The 25043-nt window shown below is 58.0% G+C and overlaps 1 protein-coding gene across 4 annotated transcripts in view; it reads left to right on the forward strand.

Annotated features, from left to right (window-relative positions):
- GLIS1 (GLIS family zinc finger 1) overlaps nt 1–25043 on the forward strand; it is a 233049-nt gene that overhangs the window by 195246 nt on the left and 12760 nt on the right. For all 4 annotated transcript variants that reach the window (XM_073896726.1, XM_073896725.1, XM_025871883.2 and 1 more), the window contains exons 5-7: nt 15952–16113; nt 20672–20782; nt 24393–24525. In XM_073896726.1, the coding sequence (XP_073752827.1) occupies nt 15952–16113; nt 20672–20782; nt 24393–24525 (406 nt within the window). The remainder of the gene's footprint in view (nt 1–15951; nt 16114–20671; nt 20783–24392; nt 24526–25043) is intronic.

The raw sequence follows: 25043 nt of genomic DNA on the forward strand, positions 1-25043 counted from the left end.
TGGGTTAGGGCCCGAGACATGGAACATTCCAGAGCTAAGTAACACTGTCCATCCATCAAAGGCAGGAGCAGGTGGTGAAAAGTGGAATAGAGCTCAGGACTCAGCAGTCAAGAGCTAGTTCTGTGAGGGTGTAGGAGGAAATGGCTCTGCCACCCTTTCTGTGGGTGTGCAGAGAATACCCTTGAGGCCAAAGGTCAGGGAGCACTGGGCTGGGAGTCAGGACCTGGCTCCCTCTCTTGGTATCACCACTGACTGAACGGGCAGCCTTGAGCCAGTCTCTTCTCCTTCCCCAGCCCTGGTCTCCTCCTCTGTAAAATGGGGGCAGACTTCCCCTAACACCCCTTCCAACTCAGACCTTCTGGGACTTTAAAAGAACCTTCCTTCTTACCCAAGGATGGAAATAGACAAGAGTGACTAACCCCGACTGAGCACATTGTTCCAGTCAGCAAACGTGCCCTGAGTCCACGCTGTGTGTCCTGGCCATTGCTGGGCTGTGGAGTGAGAGGCCGGTCTGTGGGACCAGCATCATCCCCTGTCTGACTCACACTCCCAGCTGACGGGAGGAAAGGACACAGAAGCCAAGAGTTAAAATCCCGAGTCCTAAGGGCTGATGAGGGAAGGACAGGACTGTGGGACCCCAGAGGAGCCTAGCCTTAATAGTGGGGGGAATCGAGGAAGGCTCCCTGGAAGAGGCGGCATATGAGCTGAAGCTTGGAGGATGAGCAGGGCTTTGCCAGGCAAAGGGGTGGGAGAAGGGCGCTCTGGGTAGAAAGTGACAGGAGCAGAGGCACAGGCTTCCTGGAGTGTGACACCCACCACTGGCATGTTGTATTGCTGGGTGGAGCCCCGGCCTGACCCCAGAGATGGTGGGTCCTGCCATCTCTTATATCATTTGGCTCTTACGATAAACCCACCAGGAAGGCATGTTAACTCTTTTCAGAAAACAATTCTGGAGCAGTGAGGCTAAGTAACATGCCTAAGGACACAAGGCAGTACACAGCAGAGCTGGGACTGGAACCTTGGTCTGCCTGAGCCCAAACCCACATCCCATCCAGCTGGCTCAGAATGTCCTCAGACATTCAGCTGAGGCGGTAGAGATGGGTGTGGGAGCAGTCACGCTTCCCTGGTGCTCTGTGCTCTTGGTTGCTGCTGGGAAGTGAGCTGTAGCCTTGCCCTCCCCCATCCAGGCTTGTGGCTTGGATTTGCCTGTGTGTCCTCTGCCCTAGGAGTGAGGCCGTCTGTCACCACTATTTAATTAAACTGGCCACTCCGTCTCCAGAGGCTCTTCGGTCGTCACTGGCCACCACGTGTGGGACAGCTCAGTGATATCACCCTGTGAGGAGGCATCTGTGCCCATCGGGGGGGCGGGAGGCATCCGACGGGGTGGGCCTTGGGTTTCCTGAGGCAGGCGCACGGCTGTCATTGTCATGGGCTTCATCCCCAGTTGTTTTGAAAGTTGGTCACATCCATGCCTTCCTTGATCCTCAGATTCCCTTTAGAGGTCATCTTGTGGTCCCCATATATTTATGTGGAAGGAAATTGAGTTCAGAGGGAAGTCCTTTGCCCACGTCACAGAGGACAAGAGCAAATGTCACGTCTAGACCTGACTCAGATCTCTGGCTCCACATCGAGGATGGGAGCATCCTCATTCCTGTTCCCCAGGACAACTCACCCAAAGCCACATGTGGAACTGAGCGGAAATCTAGTTCTGCAACCTCAATCTGTCTGGGAAAGGACTACACTGCCCACCGTGATTTTTTTTTTTAAACTTCAGCAAAACACAGTGGTATAAAATATAGAGTAAAAAAATGTGACATATCAAGAAATAGAAAGTAGGGGCGCCTGGGTGGCTCAGTCAGTTAAGCAACTGCCTTCGGCTCAGGTCATGATCCCAGGGTCCTGGGATTGAGCCCCACATTGGGCTCTCTGCTCAGCGGGAGGCCTGCTTCTCCCTCTGCCTGCCACTTCCCCTGCTTGTGCGCGCTCTCTCTCTCTGTCAAATAAATAAATAAAATCTTAAAAAAAAAAAAAAGAAATAGAAAGTAGTGAACTACAAAGAAAAAAGGCAGTTACTCCTAACTACACCACTCAGTAATAACCACTGTTTACCATTTTAGAGTATTTTTCCAGACTTTTCTCTGTATATATGATAATTATATTCTTTACTAGAATGGAATCATACTATATTTACTGTTTATAACTTGCTCTTTTCACTACATTGTGTCTGGGACATCTGGTTATGTGCATTTAGCTGAGCGAGTGAGTGAATGAGGAAAGAATGGATGGCTAGTGAATGACTGAATGAGCGTCTGTCTTGTGTCACCGGACAAGTGAGGCTTTGTGAACTGTGCTCAGACTGCCTTCCCAGAGCAGGGAGCCTCTGACTCTGTTCTGCCACTGACTCCCCATCCTCTGTCCGTTGCCTCGGACCTCAGTTTCTCCATCTGCATGGGGCGGTCACAGGTGGTGATGGTCGGTCTTCAGCAGTGTCTGATCCTGACTCTGCATAGCCCTGGGAGGAGGGCGCCCTGTACGATCGTTACATCCCTATAATGCCGACAAATGCTGAATCCCAGAGAGCTTAGAGGGTTTCTGCCGATCACGGAGTTGGAGGGGAGTTATGACTTGAACTCAGGCCTGGGTGATTCCAGAGCACACTGTACCCCAGAATGAGCATGTAGGAGCAGAAAGAGTCTGCCTGAGAATCCAAGGGGACCAGAGCTGGGGCAGGGGGCCGGGGAAACCTTGTCAGCCCTGCCCTCTCTGGTCTGCCTCGATGTCCCAGTCTGTTACACAAGGGCCTCCAAAGGCCAGCCAGTCCTAACATGGAGTCTTGGGTTCCTACACAGCCTGGCCCAGCCACCCTGCCTTTACCCGAGGGCCAGAGTGGACCCAGAAAGGAATCTGGCCCAGGACCTGCCCCAGAGCCCAGAGCTTCTGCAGGGGAGCTTAGCCCTGATGCCTGAGGGAATTCCAGGCTAAGGGAACAGCATATGCAGAAGCTCCGAAAGTCTGGGAAGTTCCGAAAGCCCAAGTAGGCAGTGTAACTGGAGCCTAGAGAGGAAACAGGAGCTTGGGGAGCCAGTCACAGCTGGAAGGCCTGCAGATTCAGATGTTGGGAGTCTAGAAACACCAGGCCTAAGGGCCTTGGGTCATATGCTGAAGGCAGCAGGGAACAATCACTGGGTTTTGAGCAGTGGCATGGACGGGCTTGCCATCTAGGACTCTGTCTGACTGCAGGGTAAGTATTGGATTTGGGGGCAGTGGCCAGGGTGGAGGGAGGGAGGGACCGGTGAGGAGAAAGGCTGCGTACCTGGCCCTTCCGTGGGGAGCGAGCAATTGGAAGGCCTCACGTGAGCCCTGGCCCCCTGCCCCTCCCAGGCTCCCAACTTGATTGCCCCAGGACAGAGCTGCAGGCTCATCAGCCCTCAGTCGTTGGGCTGGGCCCAAGTGCAAGGCAGAGATTTATATCCTGTAAGTTACTGGTGCCCAAGTGATAGCTGCGCAGCTCAGCACAATGGCATCCTCCTCTTTTTCTCCTCCTGCATTTTAGAAGCCAAAGCTAAATGTTTTAATTTTGCATTATTCCTGACATAATGCTAATGAGTTCCAGGCGTCCCCCTGGGTCGGGCTCAACTCTGCAGGGCCAGGCTTCTGGGAGGGGCCCTGCTCCCCGGAACGCCCCTCCTGCCACCCCCTTGGTTCTTGGCCAAGTGCCTTGCGGCGCGTTTCTGCTTAAGGACCCCGTCCTGTTTTGTCATACAGTCACGCTTTTTTTCAGTTTCCTTGGTCTTCTTTCGTGTGGTGACCAAGGAGGCCTTCCCCTTGTCCGAGGGACAGAAGGCTCCCCTGAGAGCCAGACAGCCCACCGGTCCCCTTCAGACCCCTGGGGCATCCCAGGCACAGGTGAGGGGTGGGACACCTCCCCCAGACTCTTCCAGAGTTTCCAGCCTGTGCCAGGCCTGAAGAGTGGAGGAATTGGGGTTTTAAGGGAAATCAACGATCTCAGGGAAGCTGAAAGACAGCTCGGTGGCTGTTACTGCTGGTATTGTTCTGTGCTGGCGACGTGGAACATTGGATTCTTTGCTTTTTGTCGTTTCTTTCCCACGGCCTAGTGTTCCCTAACCAATCTGCTTTTTGTTGAATGCAGTGTAAGAACAGGGCCAAGGGCTTTGGCATCAGCCACCTCTGCCTTCAGTCCCTTGACTCCGTGGGCGCCCTGAGCCCAGGCTCTCTGGGACCCTCTGTCTCCTTTTCTATGAAAGACGATCATGTGGCACCTCGTGTCCAGGGTGGCCAGAAGGTCAAAGAAGGCAGTGCACAGAAAGGGTGCACGGCTGACTTATTTATGTCCGGTTCCAACGTGAAGTCCACACACTCCAGTGAGGGAGAAAGAAATGCAGTGTGGCCGTTTGCCATGAGCTGCCTTCCCAGTCTGAGCGTCCGCATGCTGGCAATTCAAGAGTACTGCCGTCCTTTCTCTTGGTTGTGTCTAAGTTCCCAGGTGGGGGGCTTACACTGAGCCAAAGGGTCCTCAAGGCTTTTCTCGAGCTGGCACCTGCCAAGCCTTCTAGCGTCCCGCCCCCTCTTTGACCAGAGTCTGCCTGTGTCCCATCCCCCCGAAAGGCTGCCTCAGGGCCTCCCCCACGGCACTGCGCTTGGTCCCTCCTGAGACATCCGGAGCCCTGCCCGTAGGGGGCCTGGTACCCGCCTGGGAAGAAGCCCTGCTTCAGGTCACACAAGCTTAGCCGGGGGCGCTGACGGCACCCCCAGAGCGTGGCCCCAGGGGTGAAAGGGCAAAACTCAGAGCCTCCCCACTTTGAGGGACCACAACCATCTACACATGTCTTGCTTCTCCTCCAGTGTCCCGGGAGCGCTGTCTCAGGAGTGGAGACACAAGAAGCTTTGCTCTTTCTCCTGACAAAACCTCTCCTGGCCTCTTCTAATTTGGGGTCTCCCCGCCCTGCCCCGCACTTCCCTCAAGGCTCAGTTGTTTGTTACTTGGGTTCTTTCATTCATTAACAGATATTTACGAAAGCCCACTCTGTGCCAGGCCCTGTGTTGGGCACTTTTAGATGGGTTTATGGCAGAAAGATCATTTGAAATATTAGCTGTGCATGAGTCATCTCTGTCTCCAGAGATCTTTCCATTTGGCCCTGGGGCCTGGGATGTTGAAACCCAAAAGCCAGAAGCTCATTCCTGTCTGCTCTGCTTTCTGTTATCTCCTCCCTGAAGCACCTGAGGAGAGGCATAATGCTATTCCACCCATTTGACAGATGAGAACTGAGACCCAGCAGGGAAAGGGACTTGCCCTGGATACCTGGCCCAGGGGGCTCCCCTGTGGCTGACCAGCTGGGTGCCCGGCTTCCAGCTAGATGTCACTATGCACATTGGGGCAGCTGGGGCCAAGGAGAAGGGATACTGGCAGCAGTCCCAGCTGTGGAGAGACCCCAGCGTAGGCCTCTGAGTCCAAGGCCTGCCTCTCACAGTGTTGCTGCGATGCTGGTGGGACCAGCGAAAAGAGGTGTTCTGAACACTGAGGCACTTGGCCACCAGAAAGGTTTGCTATGTCTCTTCTGAACTTCTCATCCCCTCTGGGGGTTGGATTTCATTTGGATTTTTTGTTTGTGTAATTTGTTTCTAATGGTAACTGACCTTCCTTCACCAACTCGAGTATGAGTGCAAGACTGTCCCCTTTCCTTCCACCCACCACGAATCCAGGCACTGGGTTGGATCGGTGGTGGGAGGATGTGACATAGGCCCACTTGGCCCCATTCAGGGTGGCTAGCTGGGGGGTGGGGAGTGGCGATGGTGTTGAGGCAGGTCAGCCCAGCCTGTTGATAGCACTGGGCCTCAGGTAGCACGTCCAACCCAATTTAGAGCTGGTAACTTTCAGAGCCATCTTGCACTGTCCAAGCAGCCCTGATGAACACAAAGTTGCCTGGCTTGGTTCCTGAACAGGGGGAGACAGGTCACTCCCCTCCTCCCTGGTAGGGTTCCTCCCCCAACCAACCTCCATGGTCCCTACTATCCATACCGGTGGTCTGGCCCAACCCTGCCCCTGCCCCTCACAGGCCTGGTTCTGAATGCTACCCCCTCAAGGTGAGGGCCCAGAACCCCATAGGACATCCTGTCAGATCCAAATCCCAGGGGCACGCTGGGCAGGTCGCTCCCACCCACCCACGATGTTAGATGGGAACTTGGCATGTTGTACATTTATTTGTGATGATGCCCAGTGACCTGACGTGAGGTTTTCTTTCAGGAGATGGGGGGGATGTCTGGGGTCTCTTTCCTCCCCAAGCAGTCCTAGGACGCTGGTTATCACGCAGCTGCCACCTGTACGACCCTGGTGCACGTTCACCCCCTCGCCCCACCCATCTGGACAGGCAGCCTTGGGGTGATTAAGCCCAGGGGAAGCAAGTGACTGGTCTAAGGTTGCATAGCAACCGGTGACAGAGCCAGGGCGGGCCTTGGGTCTTCAACCCTGATGTTTTCACATATGGACCCGTCCCTGCTGTTTCTGTTTGGAATTTGGAAGAGGAGCCAAAAGGGGGACTGACATTTCCTGAGCACCGTCCTGTACCCAGTAGCAGGGGCATGCCGCACTGGTGTCTGTAACGGGCATCTGAGGCTGGGAGTGTCACCCCATTTTACCGTGGGAACACGGAGCCTCGCAGGGGCCAGGAGGAAGAGGAACCAGACCCGAGCCCCAACTCTGCTAGTGGTGGGGAGACATGGTGCCCAGGCCTGGGGGCGAGCTTATCTGGAGGGAGGGGATGCTGAAGCTGGTGGCTGGATAGGACCCTTTTGTTCACCGTGGGCCATCTCCCTCCTCCTCCTGAAGCAGCACTGGCCAGTCTTGCCGCAGCTCGGGTAGTCACTGCCCCCAGCCACAGAGGGGTCTCCTCCTCCGCGAAGGGGACCGGGCGCTCCTGCTTGGCACTTGGCTGTGGAGATGGGGTGGGCTGCCGGGTGGCTCTCCTGCCTCTGCCTGCCTGCCCCTCCGCCCCGCCCCCCGGGGGCGAGTTCCTGGAGCCCCAGCTGGGCAGCCAGCACGGTTCCAGGGCGTGTGCGGTGTCTGCACCAAGGGTGAGTGGTCAGAGGGGGGCAGTCCTGGTGTTGGCACCATGATGGCGGCCGGGCAGCCCTCGGTCCCTGGCACACGGAGGAGAGCAGAACCCAGGAGGATGAGGAAGGCCTGGGGAGAGGAGCGGACACGAGGCCTGAGCCAAGCCTTAGAAGACAGCGAGGACTAGAGAGGCAAATGGAGGACGTAGACACAGGCCTGGAGGCTGGCAGGTGTCAGGTGTGGCTTGTGGCTGAGCCGGGGAGGAGGAGGGAGCACTGGAGTAGAGGTCAGCGCGGCCAGAGGCTGTCCTTGGCCTTGCCTTTGGGTTCTCTAAGGCCATGTGTGCCCTCCCCAAAGCCAGGCCCATCCCACGGCCGTGGCAAAGTCAGGGGTACCGTGGGCCCCTGAGGGCTGCCTAGAGCTGTGGAGAGAGGTGTGTGGGCGTGTGACTGTCCCCGAGTCTGGCTGGTCGGGTGTTGCGATGGTGTGAGGGCACGTCCCTATCCACTGACCTGTTGCAGTCCATTTCTGGATACTGTCCTGGGTGAGGGTCTTCTCCCCGTGCACACACACACGGTTACGAGGCCGTGCGTGGGGCTATCTGCGTGCACTGTGCTGTGTGTGGGGCTGTTGGTCAGTGTGTCTGGGGCCGGGGAGTTTGTGTGTTTGAGCCTGTGGCGGGGTCTGGGGCTCGGGGGTCCTTGCATATAAGTGTGAGCGTGTACGTGCTGGTTTCTGTCTCTGTGACTTGAGTCCTGTTGGTGTGAGCATGTGTTTAAATTGGTGCTGTGTGTTGTTGTCCTGTGCTTCTGTGTCTTTGACGCAGGGCTTGGTTGGGAGGGGAGGTGTCAGGCAGTGTGTGTGTGTGTGTGTGTGTGTGTGTGTGTGTGTGTCTGCGTCTCTGGGTCTGCGGCTGGGGGCTCGGTGCGTGTATGTGGCAGCCATCCCGTGCCGTCCACTCACTGCCGGGCCCTGGCCCCTAGCAGAGCTGCTCTTTGCACCCCGGGGATGTCTAGCCTCCGCTCAGCACCAGGAGCTCCCCCCGGGGCCCACCTGTGTACTCGGTGAACAGATTCTGTGCCCCTTTGCTCCTCTTCATTTGGGGGCTCCACACACCCCTGGAGGGGTGGCCTAGCTCCTTTGGCCCTTGCTCGCTGGGAATAAGAACCTGCTTCTTGCCCAGTGACTTTCTGCTGGAGAGATCCCAGCCAGGAGTCTTCAGTGCAGTCTGGGTGAGGAAGGGACAAGGGGTCTGCTGCCCTCATCCAGCCTTGGAAATCTCCCAAGGGCAGGTACAACCTGACTGGCTCTGGGGGGTGGGGGGAAGGGAGGGCTGTGGTCCCTCTGGCCCATTCCCCCTTTGCCTTCTGCACTTTGCCGCGCCTCCCCGCCACACCCCCCCCCCACCAGCCTCTCTGGATGGTTATGAAGCCACAGAAAACTGAGCAGGTGCTCAGCAGGTGCTGAGCGGGTGTGAAGAGACCCCCACCCTGGCCTGGGATCTTGCTCATGGCTACCCAAGACACTAGTGTGGCCCGAGGCACGGAGTACGGGCACTGGAGGCAAACCCAAGCGCCATCCCTCAGGAGCTCTGGGAATCTGACACCTAGACTCCCTGGGCCTTGCTTCCTGCCTGTGTCGTGAGGAAGGGGTTGGTATACTGTCCTAATGGGACAAAGGAGACCATGTTTAGAAAGAGTTTGGCCCAGCCCCGGGTACAGGGTAAATGTGAGAGCGGCTGTTCTGTCATGGTCTCCCTCCTGCACACATCTGCCCGCTCCTTCATTGATGCAGACAGCATCGCAGGCCCGAAGCGGGACCGGACCCTCGTGGGCTCCCAGAGCCGGGTCCAGGCTGCTACCCTCCGGCCTCACCTCCCAGGACTCTCTCCGTGTCTGTCCCTTCCCTTCTTGCCTGGACCCCCTGAGGACTGGCGAAACAGACTCTGAGGAGACTCCCATGGAAACCCCATAGGGGCTCAGAGTTCGGTAACCTCAGGGTCAGAGTCCCCCTGCCAGGGTACGGGGCAGGGGGGCCGGACCTCAGCTCCCGGCTGGCTGGCCTTTCGAGCTGGCCAAACACAGAATTATTTGACATCTTGGAGAAGGATCTGGCACCATACGTCCAAATCATTGTTATAAAGTAAGTTAAAAGTTTGCACAAAAATGAGAAGTTGATCCCCGAATGGCCTGCCAGACTGTTGTAACCCAATATATTTTACCCTTAAACCAGAAATGTGTTTGTTTAGAAGCAAGTCACTGGCAAATGCCAAAACTAGAGGCATTTCCTCCCCTGCCCCCACCCATGCCCTGTTTCCCCAAACCCCCTCCTTGCCCTTTGTATCCAGAGTCTTAGCCAGAGCATGAGAAACTGGGCCCTCTCTGCTCTTTGGGCCACAACCGCCACAGGGAGGAAACTTGACATTTATGAGGCACCCACTGTGTGCCAGTTCCTCCACTGGGCTTATCCTTTTATTTACTTCTTGCCATCGTTAGCAGTGGCCCCATTTTGGAGAGGAGAAAAAATGAGGGCCATGAGGGCACGTGATTTGCCCAAATTTGTGACCGTCGGTGGCGGAAGCCGGCACAGACCTGTCTGCACGATCTCATGGTCTGTGGCTTACAGCACATTGCCCCACACCTCACATGTGAAACAGCATTCTTGCTCTTTCTCCAGGGGCCCGAGGGAGAGAACAGTCCTGCTCAGCACCAGTGGTATGTCTGGCCGCTTGCTTCCCTCAATGGTCTCGCTTAGCCACTCTGCAGACGAAGGCAAGGCTCAGAGAGGGCAGACTGCTGAGCCCAGCCCTGCTGGATTCTGACAGCTGACCCTGTGCCCTCCCCCTCCCCCAGCCAGAACCTGAAGGGTCCTTGGGCTCGGCCTGCAGAGGGAAATGGTGGGCCCTCCCCAGCTCCTGGGATGGCTCCCCTTGGTCTTTCATCTCCTGCCCTTGGTTCTGTGAGCAGCACACAGCCGTAATGGATTGCAGTGGACTTTTTTCAATTAATTCTGATTTTCCCCTGCCTGTTACTGTAAAACTCCAGATGGTCTGGGGCTTCACGGTTCCCGGGATATTTTCCCCCGTTATTTTAATTTTCTTTTGTAACACGCCCCACATGTGGAAACTGGGCCTTTCAAGACTGCACTCTGAGCATCAGCCGCAGCTCTTTCTTCTCTGCTGCGCCGCCTTGTTTTTCCTTTTTGTGTGGTGGCATCTCCTCTCTTGGAGGGGCCAGGAGGAAGGGCATCCTCCTCTCCCAGCCTCAGCTCTACATCCTGGGCTGGGACTGGACTTTGCCTAGAAATGGAACCCAGGATGTGGGCCCAGTTGGAAATTATTGGAATAGCTGCTGAGGGCATCCCCGTTTTTGGTGCTTTCCATCGGGGTCCTGAGGCAGTGGCCAGAGTGGTTAGGGACACAGAGAGACAGATGGGCACAGCAGCCAGGCTCGAGATCAGATCCCAGCTCTGCCAGTCACTAGCTATGTGACCTGGAGCCAGGGGTGTCCCCTTGCTGTGCCTCAGGCTCCTCCTCTGCAGAATGGGGCTATCAGCAGAGCATGTTGTCGTGATTAGTGACACACCACATGAGACGCACACAGCAGCCTGCCCTTGGTAGGTGTCTGAGAGGGCGTCACCCTGCCACTTACATTCTGAATGCACTCCAGGGTTGTCTTAGGATATATTTTAATGTTCATGCATTTTATTTTATTTTTTTAAGATTTTATTTATTTATTCATGAGAGAGAGAGAGAGAGAGAGGCAGAGGGAGAAGCAGGCTCCCAAGGAGCAGGGAGCCCGATGCGGGACTCGATCCCAGGACCCTGGGATCATGACCTGAGCCGAAGGCAGATGCTTAACCATCTGAGCCACCCAGGCACCCAATGTTCATGCATTTTAAAGTAAATAAGAAATATCTAACATCCATGCTTACATTTTTTTTCTAGACAGATGCCCCTACTGTTTCTTCTCCTCTCTTTGTGTCCCCCCCCCGCCCCCCGTCCCCAGTCGCTGCCCTCTCTGTTGCCCATGGCATGTGAGCCTTTGTTTCTGGCACAGAAACAAAGTTGTGTGTTTTGTTATTTGAGCTCGTGTGTTTCAGATTTACCCCAAATGAGACAGAATGCTGCATGCACCCTGGGTCTACAGACAGCACCCACCTGCTGTGTGCCCAGGTGTGCCCACGTGATGCCCCCATTTTTGGTGGAACTCCAACAAATGAACTCGCCCAAGGTCTGACTCCAGTGGGAAGGGTGGATTTGCATCCAGGCCACTCTGATGCTGAGACACAGCAGTGTGGAGGTGGGGGTCGGAGGGGGCAGGCACCTCCAAGCCACCACCAGGGGCTGGAGCACAGCCGCCAGGATGCCATAATGAAGATCGGTACTTGCCGGGCACTAGGATACTGTGCAGGATTTAAGCAGGGAGGGACTCAGACCTGTAGGCTTGGGCTTACGTCTTCATTCTAGATACCAGATCTCGTGGGAGAGGAGGGGCAGGAGACCAGACAGCAGCTACTGCCGTCCCGGGGGGGATCAATGCCGGGGGTGTGGGCCAGGGCAGCAGGGCAGCAGAGAACAGAAGAGAGTGCACGGGACAGATGTTTAAGAAGTGGCATTTCCCTGGCTTTGTGGCTGGTTGGATACAGGGGCCGGGGGAGCGGGGAGGGAATGGGTTTCTGGCTCAGGCATCCAGGTGGAAGGTGGGAGATCAAGGGCTGGGGAGTCTAGCCAGCAGAAGTAGTCCAGGTCCCCCAAGTGAATAGCCTCGTGCCACCCCATTTGCTTGGCCACATCAACGGGTACAAAGGGCTGTTTCTGTGGTGTTTTCTGGGGAAAAAAATCCCCAAACTCACCTGCTCCAGAATGAATCGCTACTCCATGGATTGGAATGAAGGGACCCCCCCCCCCCCCACCAAATTCCCATTTCTACTTCCACCTCTCCTTCCCTGCTTCCCTTCATTCTGGCTTAGCAAATCCTTGGCTGTCTCCAGAACATTCACCACCCCTCCCCAGTCTCCCTGGGCTTCCCACCCTGTTTGTCCAAACCCTGCCTAGGCATCAAGTCCTGACTCGGAGCGAGAGGGCTTTAGTGAGCCCCCCCGCCTTCCCCAGCTGGACGCCACCTGAGATCAGCCCCTTCTGGGGGCTGAATACATTCTCTTTTGTTTGGACTTATGGTTCTTTTGTGGTCTTTTTGGCCCTGAAGTCCCAGCTCCCAGCACGCTGCCAGGCACACAGGGGCAGCTGAGTGAGGCAGGATATGAATCAGTGTGCACAGAGAGGACGGGCATGAATCCCAGAAGTGAGGAGGTAGAAGGGTGGCAGAGGCAGGACAAGTGATGGGGTGCCGGCAGCAGTGACGAGGGTGTGTGATAAGGTCAGGGGTAGGTGGATGGGGCACGTGGATGCCTTTCAGAATTGTGGGGTTTGTCTGGCCCTGCTGCCTTGTGTTGAAAATTGAGGAGGCAGTTCTTTCTATAAGCAGTGGCAGTTCTGACTGTGGCTTAGCCCTTCGGGACCAGTAGCAGCAATTCCCCCTTTGCCCCGCCTTGCAACAGGGTGGGGGGACATCCCGGGAGGTCTGCCATGCGAGGTTATACCCCTGAACATTGACAGCAGGGAGGAGGGGGGTCTGTCCAGGGCAAAATCTGCCCTAGAGCCTCAAGGGACTGGAGTGTTGGGGGCAGGGGAGTGTCAGGAAGGCCTGTGTGCGTACCCCCCCTGGGGTGCAGACCCCAGGGAAGCATCAGTACACCTTTGGGTCACGGTGGCATTGCCTTAGGGCCCATCCTCCAGCCCCCTCAGGGAAACCAAGGCCCAAAGCCAGGGATGTGCCTGTTGGCTTTATTTCTGCTGCAACACCTATGTCTCCACTCTGGCAGCATATCTAACCCCACAACACAACAGTGAGGGGCACCACTCCGTGCTGCCCTCCCAGCCCCCACATAGCCAATGCGTGGGGCCCCATCAGGCCATTCCCACCCCAAGAGACTGCCTCATTTTCATCAGAGGCTATTTCTGGCGCCCACGTGGTGCCCCGTGGGGTTGACATTGGAAAGGGTTTTAGAGCCAGACCAGTGGCAAGCCTGTCAACCAGGGCCCTCTGGTCTTTACTGCTGGGGACAGTAAAAACCTGACCTACACCGGTGTCTTTTCTGAGGGCGAGATAGGAATCACTCACCAGCATGATGACAGCAGTAACAGTGACAGAATGTGTCCTGTGTGCCGTGCAGATGTGCACCTCGCCCTCACATCACACCAACTCCCTGAGCTGCTTTCTGTCTTCATGTTACAGAGAAAGAAACTGAGGCGCGGAGAGGGGCACTGGCTTGCCAAGGTCACAGGGCTGTCTGCTCTCCGAGTCCGGGCCCTTAACCCCAGGTCGTGCCACGCCAGACCCCTGAAGGCCTCGAATGCTAGGGGGGTTGGCTGGATGTCGGAAGGCATGATGAGCCCTAGAGAGTCTCGAGTGGGGTGACCCCGGGGACAGCACAGGCCCAGAGGAGCGTGCCATCCTCCTGGCTCTGCCTCTGTTGGCCGTCTGTGCGGTGGGTGGATGGGGAGGACCTGGTGAACCTTGGCAGCAGCCGTGAGCAGGGCCCACACCCTCAAGGTCCCTGGTGTGTCCGGGTGCTGGCCTGCTGGGGGTGTTGCTCGGCAGTGGTCCCTGCAACGTCTTCACCCCAGAGCAGTCCTAATCGGGCAGCACCCCTTCTCCACCTGCCGCTACCTCTGGTTCTACCGTGGGGGATGGGCATCCCATCAGGGCACCCTCAACCGCTGCTTGTTGCACCCTAGCCTATGACTCTGCTCTGGGAGGTTCTGGGGGCATAGGGGTAGGACATGGGCATGGCACAGACCTAGGGCACAGGTATTGGCCCGTACTTAGATGAACGCTGCAGGGAAGAGGGTGCACTCACAAGGGCATATGCACCCCCAGGCCTGGGAATTTCTGTTCTCACCCCCGTTGGATCAGGTCTCTAAGCCAGCCTTTGTCCCATGAATGAGAAGCCAGCCCTGCCCTCAAGGAGCTCCCAGACCCTCAGCCTAGAGGCCTGGCCAGAAGGCAGTAGGTGTGCAGCAACAAATCTTCTAACCCACAGGCTCAGGGTGTGACCAGGGAGGGGCCGCGGAGGCTGGGAAGGCTTCTCGTAGGAGGCCGTGCTTGAACACCACGAGCAGATGAGTAGACATCTGCAAAATGAGTGAAGGAGGGAAAGGCAGCGTTCATCTAGGTACTCCCCAAACAGGATTTCCTCCTGGTTTTGATGCATGGAAAAGGCACCTCGTCTGGGAGCAGAGGCGGGACAGTCTCTAAAACCCAGCTGCAGGCTGCCTGCTTTGGATCAGCCCCAGCAGAGCATGGCCTGCAGTTGTGGCCGGGCCTTCAAGGGAGAGATGTGGAGGGAGCTCACCCCAGACCAGTCATTGTCCCCGAGTCCCTGTCCTCAGGTCTGTCCTAAGCTGGGGGATGAAACTCATGGCTTGGGCACAGGAGCTGGTTCCTCTGGTCTCTTCCTCCCCAAGGGTCACCTCCCCCTGCCCACCTGCCCTGGGAAGGCAGCGGGCAGAGCAGAACCACCTGGGCTTCGGCGTCAGAGGTGGCCTGCGTCCTGTCTTTGCCGTGTCACTGCCCTGTGATCACCACACGAAGCCTCTATCTCTGAGGCGGGAACTTGGAGGCCGCACACTTCGGGGCTGTGGTGTGGTGAACACTGTGCCCCACATCTGCATGGACAGAGCAGGGTCGGGTCTGTGCGGGGTCCTCCTCCCAGCCCATGGTGTGCCCCACAGGACCCGCCGGACAGTGAGGAGAAGCAGAGAGGAGCGGCCGGCCACACGAGGGGCCCGGAAATGTGCCACGGGGCAGCATTCGAGCTGGACTTTGAAGGCTGAGGGCAGATTGGATGGATGGTTATAAGAGAGAGGATGTCCCTGGCTGAGCGACTGACAGAGCAGGGGCTTGCAGGGGCCTGGTGGGCTCGTGCTGCTGCAAGGGTGTGAGCGGGAGTCGGGAGGGGCGGCACTTCAGGCAGAGCCCCAGGGGCCCATTTCTACGTCAGAGACTCCTCAGGTGGTCGTGTAGGGGGGAGTGCAGGAGGAGTGAGAAGCCCGAGGGTTCTGGGGAGAGCAGACGGTAGGGTACTCGGCAGGGGCTGTGGGACGGGGACGGGGCAGCCTGGGCCGCAGGAGGAGGTGCTGCGTCGGGTGCTCCGTCCATCCCTCCCCGACGAGGGGCGTGGCCATGTCTGTGCCGCACCTGCTGCCTGCCCACCGCCCGGCACGGGGCCTGGCACACGGTGGGCCCTGGACAGACGGCCAGATGATACATCGAAGACGCTGAGTTTTACAAATTGGTGGTTATTCTGACAGCAATCTGGCACTGATGCGTGCTCCAGATGGACAGAGCCCCTTGACGGTCAGCATCCCCCCACCTGGAGTCCTCCTATCGGCCCTGAGTGGTGGTCACACAGTCTTAAGTTTGTAGGCGAAGAAATAAGAGGTCAAGGGCACTGCCCAAAGCCTCACTCACATCCAGGCCTCAGGTTCCAAATATAGGGCCATTTCCACCTGCTCTCCTGTCCCTTCAGGGCAGCACATCATTTCCACATGCCATTGGGGATCTTTCCAGATCCAGAGATGGAAAGGCCACTTTCTTCTCTAGCCCCAGGGGCCACTTCTAAGTCAGGGGAATATTTTTTTCAGCACCCTCCAGGGTTTCCCAGAGAGAGTCTGGGTCCCGATCACTTCATGGAGAGCTGAAGTGGGGCACCTGGAGGCCTGGGCAGGACTGGGGGGCAGAGGATGCTGGGGCCGTTTCCAGGCTGAGTAGTGGGTCCTCCGGGGGCTGCAGAGCACCCCTCACCAGCCTCTCCCGCAGTTTGAAGGCTGCAGCAAGGCCTTCTCGCGGCTGGAGAACCTCAAGATCCACCTGCGGAGCCACACGGGCGAGAAGCCATACCTGTGCCAGCACCCAGGCTGTCAGAAGGCCTTCAGCAACTCCAGCGACCGTGCCAAGCACCAGCGCACCCACCTTGACACGGTAGGCCCAAGGGCAGAGGCCGAGGGGGAAGGGGTGGGAGGTGTGCACACTCCCTCACTTGTGTGATGCAGGCAAGCAGCCAGGGCCCACGCAGAAACGTGCCTTAGTCCTGAGCCCTGGACCTTCTGGGTGGGACGACAGTATGCAGGGAGAGGGAAGGCCTGTTATTATAGGATGTTTATCCGATAGATAGGAGCAATTGTCCATCTCCCGGTCATGACAAATGTCTCTCAACATTGCCCAAAAGCCTGGCGAAGAGAAAATTGAGAACCACTGCTTCAGCCCGCGGCTACTGGCCTGAGCACCAGGGTCCAGGCATATCCCCATGGAGAGAACGGGCTCCGCCTCCTGCATCCTCTGCCCAGACCCTGCTCTTCCCATCCTCCCCCCCACCCCCGCTCCCCCGCCATGGAGACAGGCCAGAACCTCTCCAGGGCTGTACTTTATCCCCTGAGCATGGTGGGTGAGGGCTTGAGGTGAGCAGGGCCTCAGACTCTAGACCTGGGCCCCAGACACCTGTGTGTCCACCCCATTTCCCTCGTTTGGGCCTAACGGCATGATAACCTGCAACTTTATCACAGCGTCGGTCCCAGCATTCTGTCGCGTGCATCCAGACCTCAGCGGTTAACAGAGCACTTTATAAAACGTCGTCTCCCCCTGACCCTGCCCGTCAGGGGTCGCTGACCCTTCTGACAAGATGAGGGAAGCAGGGTTCCAGGAGGTTCAGTGCCTGCTCAGCGGGGAGGTGGCGGAGCCGACTCGGAGCTGGGCCTTACACCCGTCTAACAGGGCCCGTGAGAGGAGGTACATGCAGCCTGGGAGGACCCCGCCCCAGGTACAGCAGGAGACAGGTCTGCATCCAGAGCATCTGTCTGGGCCCCCTGCCTGTCTCTCTGCTCTTTGGACAAATGTTTGGGGAACTCTGCTGGTGGGGGCCTGGGAGACCTGAGTGACCATCTGGCTCAGCCGGTCTAGGAGACAGATACACCGATGAGGAAACAGGCCCACAGGGGTGACTAACAACAGTGGTCAGAGCTGGAGGCCCTCTAGTCCAAGCCCTTTACTTGGATTGGAATAAGCTGGGAAAGCCAAGACCCAAAATGATGGCTGGTGGGGGAGGAGGAGGCAGAAAACATAGAGAAGTCACGCTGTGGGTGCAGGTTAGTCCCTCGGCAGGATGTTCTATACGTTTCCTTCACAACCAGTATCCCATACACTCTTCCCCAGTTTAATGTTGGTAACAACCCATAAGGTAAGGGCCATGATCCTCATTTTGCAAAGAAACTGAGACTCTGATGACGTCACTGACGGTCACACAGCTGGTACGTGGCAAGGTCCAGGGGCCGGTGTATCAGCCCCCTGGAAAGGTGGAGCTGAGTACAGGGGACAGGGTAGGAAGGAAGAGCCCTGTTCCCAGCTGAACCCAACCCTTCTCTCCACCCTTCCCCCTCTCAGGCTTCACTGTCACAGGCTGTGTTGGGGACACGAAGTGAGGAGGCAGTCTCACCAACCCCTGCCTTCATTACTTTCTCACAAGCCCAGGCTTTGGGGCCCTTGGCCCCTACCCAGGCCCTGAGGGGCACAGTCTGTGCCCAAGCCCCGTAGTTATGTCTCCCAGAGACCACAGGACAGCACCAACAGCACCAGGGCCTCCGCACACCCAACCCCCAGCCTGAGCAATGTCCCTCCAGGCCTCTCAGGGTCACCTACTCTGACTTGCCCCCTTCTTCCCTCCCTCCTTGCTGCATTTCCTGGACCCAGCCCCAAAGCAACAGGCCTCTGTCCCCCACTTGGTATGTGAACAGAGCTGTGAGGCCTAGGTCAGGTCAGGCCCAAAATGAGCCCACAGGGTTATGTCAGGCCTTCATCTCCCCGAAGGTCCTGGGGAAGCCCGCTGTGAGTACAACCACCAAGCCCAGCCCCCACTTGTGCCCATCTGCATGGGAATAGCCCTGGCGATCCTGCCCAGCTAGGTTGCCTTCCCAGCCTCCAGAGGCCAGTGGGTCAGCCCATGTGGGCTGGGCCTTGTTTTCCAGAAGGGACCCGGTCATGTTCCCAGCTCCCCTCTGGCGCCAGAGAACGTGGGATTCTCCCCATGGGCAGGCAAGTGGCAGAACAGACGAGAGAGCCAGCCAGGTTTTAACTCTGGCCCTCCACCTGGGCCCAGAGCTCCAAGGAATGTCACCTAGCTGCTCTGGGCCTCAGTTGCCTCCAACACCTACGTCATGGGGGAGACATGGGGAAATCAACTCAAACGATGCAAGTACAGGCCTGACACGTGGTCCACACGGCAGCTGCGAGTCCTTCCTTTCCCTCCTCTGAGTCGCTGACTGAATGCTCACCAAAGCCTGCCGTGTCCCCAGGCACTCTGAGTCCTGGCTGCCCCTGCCCTGGGGGTGATCATCTCTCCTGCACCCAGGCCAGGGGAGGCCTCCTCACCGAATGTCACTGACACGCTCTTGCTGTGAGACCTTGGGCAAAGCGTCAGCCTCTCTTTCCTCCTCTGTGCTTCTCCCACAGTGGGTGTGAGGCTGGACGGGCTGCCCAGTGAAGACCTGGGGGGCCCTGTGGGCCGTGGCCCAGCGTCCTTGTTACTAATGAGGCTCCGGAGCCGGGGCAGTGACTCCTGCCTGGTACAGCCCCAGGGTTGCCTGAGGGCTCACAGGGGAGCAGGGCCGGAGGAATGCTCGGCACACGTCAGGCCCTGGAAAAACAAACACGGAGCTGGGCCTTGCGCCCTTTCCCGGCGAGTGTGCCTGCACACTCGGAGCTCTGTGTGTTTGCCTTTTGGCAGGAGTGTGTGGATTTGGATCAGCGTCCCCGAGGGACAGGGACAGGGCCTGGGGCAGGACAGGCCGGGGCCCACGAAAGAGAATGTGTATGTGTACATATGTGCATGTGTTGGGGTGGGAGCAGACCCCTAGGAGAAGTGGTGTGTGTGTGTGTGTGTGTGTGTGTGTGTGTGTGTGTACACGCCTGTGTCTCACGCGGCTGGGAGGGGCAGGTCTGAGGTGTGCCCTCCATCCTCCTGCCCCACACCTTCCTTCCAGCGAGGCAAGCCGCTCACTTCTCTGTCTCTTTCTTTTTGCTCTCCTCCGTTTCTTTAACCTGGCAACTGTCCGTGGCAGCACCAAGGTATGGTCGTCTCTTTCTGCTTCTCCCTCCCCACGAGGTCCCTGGGTCTGTGGTTGGACTGGCCTCTCCTCAGGCCAGCAGGGACAGAGCTGCCTTGAGGTCGGGGAGGGGTGGGGGGGACAGTTCCACTGGCTGTGTCTGACACGGACATGGCTGTCCCTGGCACTGAATCTGAGAGGGGCCACCTTCTCCCAACACCCTCCAGTCCCCTGCAGTTGCTGGAGGCCAGAGGGTCTGGAGAAATCAGAACCATTAGGTATATTAGGGATGGATGGTTTCAAGCCCCAGTAGCAGCTGGAACCCCAAGCATGGTCCTGCGGGAGCCCCTGTGGGAGAGCTCAGAATTCACTTAGAGCCCCTCCCTGAGACCGTCCCTGGGGCCTGAGATGAATCAGAAGGGACCATCCCCCGAGGAAATGCACTACCTGGTAGAGAAGGACATTGAACAAACCCGCAGTGCTGGGTGCTCGGTGCTGCCCGGGGGAGGGTCAGGGCGGAGGTGGGAAGAAGATTCCCGAAGGGCTGGGCAGATGGGCGCACAGGGACGGGGCAGGAGGAGGGGTGAGAACTTCAGCTCACCCAAGTCCCAGCCGACCCTCAGTGCTGGGAGATGGGCCGTGTCAGAAGGCACGAGGGAGCCATGGAGGGGGTTTCAAAGGTGAGAGCATGGCCAGGGGCCCTCTGGCGGTGGTGGGAGGGGAGACTGGGGCCCAGAGAGCAGCATGAGGCCCAGACAGCGACAGGGGAGGCGGTAAAGGGTACGGACTGGCTCTAGATGAGCAATGGCGGGGGGAGGGGGGCGGCAAGGGGAAGGTGCACAAAGGGCACAGACCTCCAGCTTCCCCAGGCCTTTGTCTGAGATCCGGCTCCCTCCCGGCCTCCTGTGATCCTCAGACTGAGGATCTGGGTTTCTTATGGACCAGAGAGCAATCTGGGGTCTCGGGACCCACTGCAAGGTATGGTTAGTCACTCCCAGCCTGGGGCCCTGCCATACTCCAGCTTGGCCCTGTGCTGTCCCCTCTCTTGCCCCTCCTCAGGGCCACCTCACCGTACTCCTTGTCCACTCGTGCCTTCTCTGCAGCTGTGGGCTCAAAGGGTGTCCTTTCCTCAGGGCCAGTGTCAGAGCTGGGAGAATCCTTAGAATTAAGGTGGCTCCATTTTGCAAGGGGGAAACGTGAGACTCAGAGATGGGGCGACTTATCTGAGGTCCCAGCAGGAGGGTAGAATAGAGACACAACCCCTCCTTCACTCTGAGGCCCATGGGCAGCGCTGGCTGAGGCCGACCCCTCCTGGCTGCGGACACTGGGGCGGGACCAGGTGTGAGCCTGTAGCCTACCCCCTCCCCGCTGTGGGTCACACAGTGTGACCGCGGACTGACAGATGGCCCCTGCCTCACCCCGCCTCTGCCCCTCTGATGTTACAGAAGCCCTATGCCTGTCAGATCCCCGGCTGCTCCAAGCGCTACACGGACCCCAGCTCCCTCCGCAAGCACGTGAAGGCCCATTCAGCCAAAGAGCAGCAGGTGCATAAGAAGGTAAGACAGTCTCCATTCCAGGCCCACCTCTGTCGGTGACCCCTGGCCTCGCAGACACCTGTCCGGCAACAAGCCAGGTGCCCGCACTCTTGCCTGCATTCACCCTTCTGCACACCCGAGGATGCTGCTGTGCATCACCCGTGACCTGCCTCCCACCTGAGTTCACTTCCTCACCTCCAGCCGGCCAGACATCCATCCACCCACAGACCACCCACCAGCCTCTCTGTCGTCCATCTGCCCCCTCACCCTGGCTTGCTTAGTGAACATTTGATGGCAGGCCCCGTGTAGGCATCGAGGATGCAAAAATGGAAAACCATGGTGCCCTCCTCCAGTGGGGACCTGGCAGGGAGAGACAGACCTAAAGAGATCATCCGGTAGAATAAAATAAAGACGACAACAGAGGTCTGCAGAGACTAGTCAGGGGCACAGAGAAGGGGGCCTTAGCCTGTCGGGGTGGGAGCGCAGTTGTGTGTGCTCTGGAACCAGCCTGCCTTGGGCACAGCTCTGGGCCCCTTTGTTCTTCATGTTCCTCAGCTGTCCGATGGGGGCAACAGAGGACTTGCTTTAGAGCATTGTCATGAGGATTATGTGAGTAAATATACATCAAGGGTGTAGAACAGTACTTGGTCCAAAGTAAGGGCCCAGAATAGAAGTTGGTGCATGTTGTCATGAAATCTGGAAGGGGTAAGCGTTGGGCAGGCGACTCTAAGGAGAGTGTGCCCCAGGGAGTGACTGAAGCTGAAACAGTGGGCACCCTGCCTGCCTTGAGGCCAAGCAGCCCCTGGCAGGGGCAGGTATAACAGGCCCAAAGCTCTACCGAGGAGTTTGGGCTGTCCTGAGGATGGTGGGTACCACTGGGGGGCGGGGGGTGGGTCTTAAGCAGAGAATGTCATCTTGAAAGATGGCGCTTGAGGCTGTGTAGAGAATGCGTTGGGCCGGTTGGAGGGAATCCTGAGGCAGGGGGGCCACGGCTGAGGAGCGGGAGAGGTAGTGGGGGCTGGCCAAGGGGGGAGAAGGGGGGTGCCAGAGGAGCCGCAGAGGTGGGCTCTGGGGGGCAGGATGGTGGCGGCCCCCTCGACCAGGACCGAGGATCTAAGAAAGAAGCAGGCTTGCAGGAGAAAGCAGTGAGCTCTGTTTTGGACAAGGAGTGTGGGCGCCGCAAAGGGACCCAATGCAGTGGGGGGATGGGACTGCTCCTCGGGGCCCAGCCCACCTCTGGGCTCAGCCCACACCTCCAGAAGAGCACCAGGGCCATGGGAGACAGGTACTTGAGTGCAACGGAGGGTGGGGGTGGGGATGAAGAGAAACACCTGGGCCAGTCCGGGGAGAGCCGCGTGACAGTGGAGGGTAGAGCAGGGAGCGCTTCTTAGTTTGCTCTGCAAGATTTACACAGTACCTGCTGTTTTCCAAGCACTGTTTTCAGAACTGTGGCTAGAGCTGTAAGTAAAGCAGAGAAAGGCAGAGAGGCTGGAGAAAGTGGCCTGCTTCAGTCGCGTGGGCTGGGGGTGCACAGAGCTGGGCCTGGGACAAGCAGGCCTCCGCTGGAAAGACACTGGGGTCGAGGGGCAGCCAGGCTTGAGGCTTCAGTCTTCATCCTGCAGGCAGTAGGGAGCCCCTGGGAGCAGGAGAGCAGAAAAGGGACACGGTCAAAGGGTGCACCTGAGCTGGCCAGTGAAAACACCCCGTCTGTCCTCACTCCCGACGAGGGAGGGACGAGCTGAACCCAGTGCAGAGTCATGCAGCGCAGGAGTGACAGAGCCAGGGTCCCACCCCAGACCGGCCTGTCCCCAGGGCCTGAGCTCTCGCCACTGCTCTCAGGTTGAAGGGCCTGAGCAGGGAAGGGGAATGGCTCAGGCTCCATGCCAAGGAGGCTTCTATCCTGAGCAGACTGGTGCCCGAGGACCAGAATCCCGCCCCGGTTTTCCCAGGCCCTGTGCTTGGCTCGCACTGATCCCCAGGGACCTGAGGCCGCAGATCTGCAAACTTCCCAACCATAAGCATCCATTAGGAGCCATCGGGGATGATGTATCTTTCTGGGTAAAGCGACCCTTGTATTATGACAGCTCCTTGGCAGCCCTGCTACGTTTCAGAGAGAATTAGAAATGCTTTTCTTCCTTAATTCTCCTCTCCTGCTGCTCCTAATCCGATCGACATTGCGGTCGGCAAGAACATGCCTTGACCTTCTTTTGCCAGAAACTGAATTTACATGGAAAGCAGCTGCTGGGGCAGGGAGCTGAGGGTCTGTCGGGAGGCTGGGCGTGCCATCCCCAAGCCTGGGTGCCGGCCCTCTGGCCTGGGAGGGTGGGAAAAGCCTGGGTGCTGACTCTCAGCTGCTGTGTAACATGGAACAAGGCTCTCGCCTTCTCTGGGCCGGTTTTGTCCTAGGTAAAACGGGAGTCTGGACAGGTCACTCTTTGGCGCTCTGATAGTCAGGCTTTGGGATTTCCCTGGGCGAGGGGGCCCTCCCCAACCAGGTGCAGGCGTGCCTCATCGCCCCACGTCCCAAGGGCCTCAACCAGCCATGCCCTGTCTCCAGCTGGCCTGTCTGGGGAGGTGAAGAATTTTGGGGATATGGAGCTCAAGTCTGCCTTTAAGACAGCTGAGGGTTATTGGCCAAAGATTTGCCAGCCCAGGCTTGCTCTCAGCCAGTGACCTCAAGTCCATAGATAGATCCAGCGTGCCCACTGTCACATGACCATGTGGGACTCAGCCAGCTGGGGTCAGCCAGTACCTTCAACAAGCTCATTCGTACCTGTCCCCCCCTTACTCCACACAGCAGCCTGAGGTGGGGGGCGATTGTCATTGCTTGTTACAGGCAGGGGAGGGCCAGAGAGGTTGAGTTACTTGTCCAGTGTCACACAGGGAGTGAGAAGAGATGGGTTGGAATTTGAACCCAGGTCTTCTCTCTCTAGCCCTAGACTGTTTCCACTATGCCTGTGTCAGGAAGAAAGAAGGAGTGGGAGAAAGGGGGAAGGAAGGAAAGACACTTCCTGTGTACCCCCTGTATGTTACTTTACCCACATGAGTTCACTGTGGCAGCCACGAGAATGGGCCACACAGTGGCTACTTGGGGGAGGCCCCAGTTGCTGTACTTGGACGCCTATCTGGGCCCGTGCATGGGAGGCTGTGCCTCCTGCAGGCTAGTCCAGCCAAGAACTGAGTGTGGCAGGCCCTGCTGGGGTACTGAGACAAGACCCCTGCCCAGGAGGTACGGGAACCCCTGACCTCCCAACACAGCACAGCCCCCTGAGGACTCCTAGTCTAGGATGCTTCCACCAACTTCCTTCCCTCCCTCCTTCACTCTGGGTCAGACTTGTAACTCCCGCTGACGGCTCTCCCAGCCTGCCCAGCTCTGGTTTTCTCTCGTGCACACACTTCCCCTGTTAAAATCTTTGCCTGTTCACTCTTACGTTAGCATCTGCCTCTCAGCCCTGAACTAACCCAGTGTATACAACTAGCTCCATTTTACAGATGGGGAAGCTGAGGTGCAGTGAGATGAAGGGTCTTACTCTGGAGCCACCATCCTTCCTGCCCTGTCCCCTAAACAGAGGGTTGCCGGTGGGCAGGTGGTCTCGCACAGACACCCTCTCTCCCTCTGCTTGCTCCTCAGCTGCACGCAGGCCCTGACCCCGAGGCCGACGTCCTGACCGAGTGTTTGGCCCTGCAGCAGCTCCATGGGTCCACACAGCTGGCCGCCAGCGACAGGAAGGGGGGCCGCACCCTGGGCCAGGAGCTGCTCCCAGGTACGCGTGCAGGGAGGCAGGGCCAGGGGCACGGCCCTGCAGGAAGACAGCGATGCTCTGTGGGCTCCCAGGGGCCACATGGGCACCCACTCCTCTGGCATACATTCCTTCACCCTCTTCTGTGGCTCCATTGCCCACAGGAGGAAGCCCAGGCTCCTTTCAGCCTGGTCTTCGCGGCCTCACGGGGCCAGGCCCACCCCAACCTTGGCATATCAAACCCAGTTCCCTGAACATCTCATGCTCCCTCTCATCTCCAAGCCACTGTATACGCCTTGCCGGCCTCCTCACCCCAGCCCTTTACTGAGGCGGCTCCTGCACTTCCTTCCAGGCCTTCCAGGCCGCACGTCAGGGTTCAGGCCCAGGCCTCAAGCTGAAGTCGCATGTGCCCCACCAGGGCTCCACACCACAACAACCGGCTTCAGGGGAGAAAACCGAGGCTCGGAGAGGGTGGGCCCCTTGGCCACAATCCTTCCAGCTTCTTAAACTCTGCGGCCCAGACATGGAGCCCCTCGACCCCT

This window comes from Callorhinus ursinus, unplaced genomic scaffold (assembly GCF_003265705.2).
Source record: "Callorhinus ursinus isolate GAN/ISIS: 27379988/994484 unplaced genomic scaffold, GSC_fseal_2.0 scaffold9, whole genome shotgun sequence".
In the NCBI taxonomy this organism is placed as follows: domain Eukaryota; kingdom Metazoa; phylum Chordata; class Mammalia; order Carnivora; family Otariidae; genus Callorhinus; species Callorhinus ursinus.